This window comes from Buceros rhinoceros, unplaced genomic scaffold (assembly GCF_000710305.1).
Source record: "Buceros rhinoceros silvestris isolate BGI_N320 unplaced genomic scaffold, ASM71030v1 scaffold28741, whole genome shotgun sequence".
Taxonomy (NCBI): domain Eukaryota; kingdom Metazoa; phylum Chordata; class Aves; order Bucerotiformes; family Bucerotidae; genus Buceros; species Buceros rhinoceros.
The window spans coordinates 20364-23738 of record NW_010395300.1 but is presented as its reverse complement, the minus strand read 5'-3'; the positions used below and the strand labels follow the sequence as shown (position 1 = coordinate 23738).

General features: G+C 51.7%; 1 protein-coding gene across 1 annotated transcript in view; it reads right to left on the bottom strand.

Moving 5' to 3' along the window:
• Window positions 1-624: 624 nt before the first annotated feature.
• Window positions 625-3375, bottom strand: part of USP31 (ubiquitin specific peptidase 31) — a 13073-nt gene continuing 10322 nt past the window's right edge. The window contains exons 15-16 of the mRNA XM_010145510.1: window positions 2909-3061; window positions 625-2165 (exon numbers count right to left, since the gene is read on the bottom strand). Coding sequence (XP_010143812.1) covers window positions 625-2165; window positions 2909-3061 — 1694 coding nt within the window. The remainder of the gene's footprint in view (window positions 2166-2908; window positions 3062-3375) is intronic.

The following is a 3375-nucleotide window of genomic DNA, read 5'->3' as shown; positions in this document are numbered from 1 at the left end:
TTCTGCTGTTGGAAAGCAAAATGAAATCTCTTACACAGACACACAGGTACCTTTCTGTCCATCCACTAATGCTAGTCCCTCCTATACTGGCTGAGTATATACCTGAGAAACAACATTAGTGTTGAAATATTGCCCTTTAGAAAGCTCGGAAAATGGAGGGGAGCAGGGAGAGAGGGTTGAGAGAGCATGAAGAAGCGGCAGTCTCTCCAGTTTCCTTCGCATCCTCCACAGCTCAGAACAAGGCCATACACCAGCACGGACACAGCCTGCTCAGAACAAGACCACAGGAATATCAGTTCACAGCTCTGCAAAGCACACTAGTGTCAGTACAACCGGCCTTCAGATTCCAAACCTCGAATCTGAAGGAAATCGTTGCATTTTCTGTAGAACTCCTGCACCGGTGCTATGGGGCAGCTGCATTCATGTTTGACGACGACTCCGGCCACGCTATTGCATCAGTGCTGGCTGCCTGCGGCTATTTGGTTTGATGGCAGAATCAAAAGGCGCTTTAACAACTCGCAGTTAACTTCTCCTCAAAACATACATTAGGCACATGAACAAAAAAAAACAAGAGCTCAGAATAAATTAGCTTCTCAGCAGAAAAGACACCTGGATTGCAGCATTTCACTGAGGTTCCAGAGAAGGCCGTACAGACACCTGCATGCTGGAAGGTAACTTTTTCAGCGGCTTGTCAGCAGACTGCTTGCCACTGGGAGGAGGAGACTGGACTCCAGGATCTAGTTGGGAAGACTTGGACTTGCGACTGGATAGCAGAGAATGTTTGTTGGGTGTGGCGTCTTTTGGGATGAGTTTTTCTTTTGCAGTAATGTTGGCATTGGTTTGAGAGGCTGGTGGGACAACACCTTTCTCTGATTTGTCTTCCAGTACGTTTTTACTGCCTGACCTGGAACTGCCACTCCCTGTCTTTTTCGAGAGCATCGTTGTCTTTCCCAGGTCTGCTGACCTCCGCGTCTCCTTCTGCCTTAAGGCTGATTTAAAGAAAGATAATCCCTTCTCTTCTGACTTGCTGTCCCTCTTCAAACCAGAACGCACACCAACGTTTGGGGACCGCAGGTTGGCCATCGAGGAACTCCGCACGTGCTTGCTGTCCACTGCCCTGCTGTCACTCCTGGAGTGGCTGATCCGTGGGGAGCTCGTTCTTGAGCTGCTGGTAAGGCTCGTTTTATCTGACCCCAGACTTATCTTAGAGCCCTCCCTGCTGAGGCTTCGGTCTGAAGTCCGGCTCTTCCCAGCAGAAGAGCCCTTAGTCAGTGAGCCTGACGGGGTCTTCTTGGCAGCTGTGGAGGATGGAGAACCACCTGACTTTTGCTTCTGTTGGGCCAATGGGACAGGAACCTCAAGGGGCTTCGAGCTATGGTCCTTCCTAGCCTGAGCAGGAGCAGGAGACCCATGTCGCCCACTGGCCCTAGAAGAGTCCGTCTTACTTCTAGACCGGGAAACTTTCTGGGAACTCTTTACTGGAGGAGAAGAGTGAGACCCTTTGGTCTCTTGGGTAGATAAGACTGTCCTTCCCTTCCTCAAGCTTTTGTCTGGCTCAGAAACACTCTTGGAGCTGTGAACCTTCCTGGGGGTGCCATCGGCCTTCTCTGCAGCCAGCCCTGTCCCACTGGGGGCTTTCACCTCCTTGACTGGAGAGCTATCCACAGAATCACTCTGATCGACAAAGGCGATTTGATTGTTGTTATCAAAAGGGTCCAAAGCAGGGAGATTCCTGTCTGGCTGCACAGAGCTCTTACCATACCCATCTGAGAGATCTGAGCTAGATGTCCTTACAACAGACTCCTCCCTGAACGCCCCTTCCATGACTGCCAAAGGAGCTCTACGAGCTGTCCTGTGCTCTCGCCGACTGCCGTCACAGGGCTCCAAGTAGCTGCTGGAGAGATTCCTCAGGCTGCCGAAGCAAGAGGTGGAGACTTTATCATCAGCAGCCTCCCCGATCTTCTCCAGGGTGGATGAAGAGGCATGTACAGGGGATTCTCCAGAGAAGCGCGACGGAGAGTTGGAGCGCAGCTGCAGTTTTGCAGAAAGCGACCACGAGGGCCTCACACCATTTTCACTCACAGCCAGCGGGCTGGTGACAGAGGATCTAGATGACAAGCTCTGACGCTGGACACTTCTTACGAAGGGCCGAGTTGAAAACCCTCCTGCAGAGAAAGCAAGCGATGTCCTCAGTACGAAAGCCAAGCCCAGTGTCAGTGTATCCCACCCACCCACAGACCCTCTCTCTACGGGAACCCAAGATGTCACCCACAGCATACCACACGCCTCTCTCCACGCCTGCTGCGGGCACAGCTTCCTCAACGAATGCTGAGGAAGGAACTCAACAACTACTCTTTGCTAGCGGTTACCCAGTAACTCTCTGACGCCTACAAGTGGAAATCCAGGTTTTCCTCTCATTCCTGAGCAGCAAGAGACCAAACACAGTTTTGCACCTTGGAAGTCCTTGAAACTAGCAATGACTTCACCATGATTATGCTCCCAGATACACATTTTTCTGCATCAAAGAACATTTCCTATAACATCCTGTAAAAGGCAAAGCAGGAATCTTACCTTTTCACATACAGCCATCAAAGAACAACAAGAAACATTTTAGAAATGCTTTAGGAAAAACACAAGCACAAGGAGTTCTTGACTGAGAGGTTTCATCAAGTATATTTCCTTTCTTTGAAAGGCTCCTGGAGGTTCCCGCCCTGCTCTTCTCCATCCTTTCACACCAGAGGAAAGCTCACCTGTGCCAGATCTGCTTCTCCCCAGGCAGGGCTGCCTCCCCCAGCTGATAAAGGAACCGGCCCCTTTAACTACAGATTTTGCAGCTATTTTAGCAGGGATCTTGTAGCAGCCAGGCTAGCGGCCCTGTCTCCCCCCCCACTGCAGTGTTGATACACACCGTCATCCTCGCTCCTCTCCCCAGTCAGTTCTACTGATTCCGAGAGCGAAGCCAGAGACGTGCGCCGTGACGATGCTGCCGAAGCGATGCTGGGCTGCTTGCTGCCAGGCAGACGGCTGACCCAGTGCTCACAGAGCGAGGAGCTTGTGGAGCCTGCAAGGAATCAGGCACAGGCATCAGGCCAGTGGCGGGAAGCTGGACGACACCTGAAACCTTGGGAGGCCACCAAGAGTTGGGTACATACTTCACTGGCTTCGACAGACACCTGGAGCCCGGAGCTGTGCCACACAGCCACAGCACCCAGATACAGCCGGGAGAACGAGTCCTTACTCTTGTGAAACAGTTATGGTAAGTGAAGGACAGAATTGCACTAGTCCCAGTATGTTGTGAATCAAAACAATCAGTGCAGCAGCACGAGGGCAGAGGAGAGTCCTTGAGCTGCCACAGAAAGGCAGTGCAAACCCTTT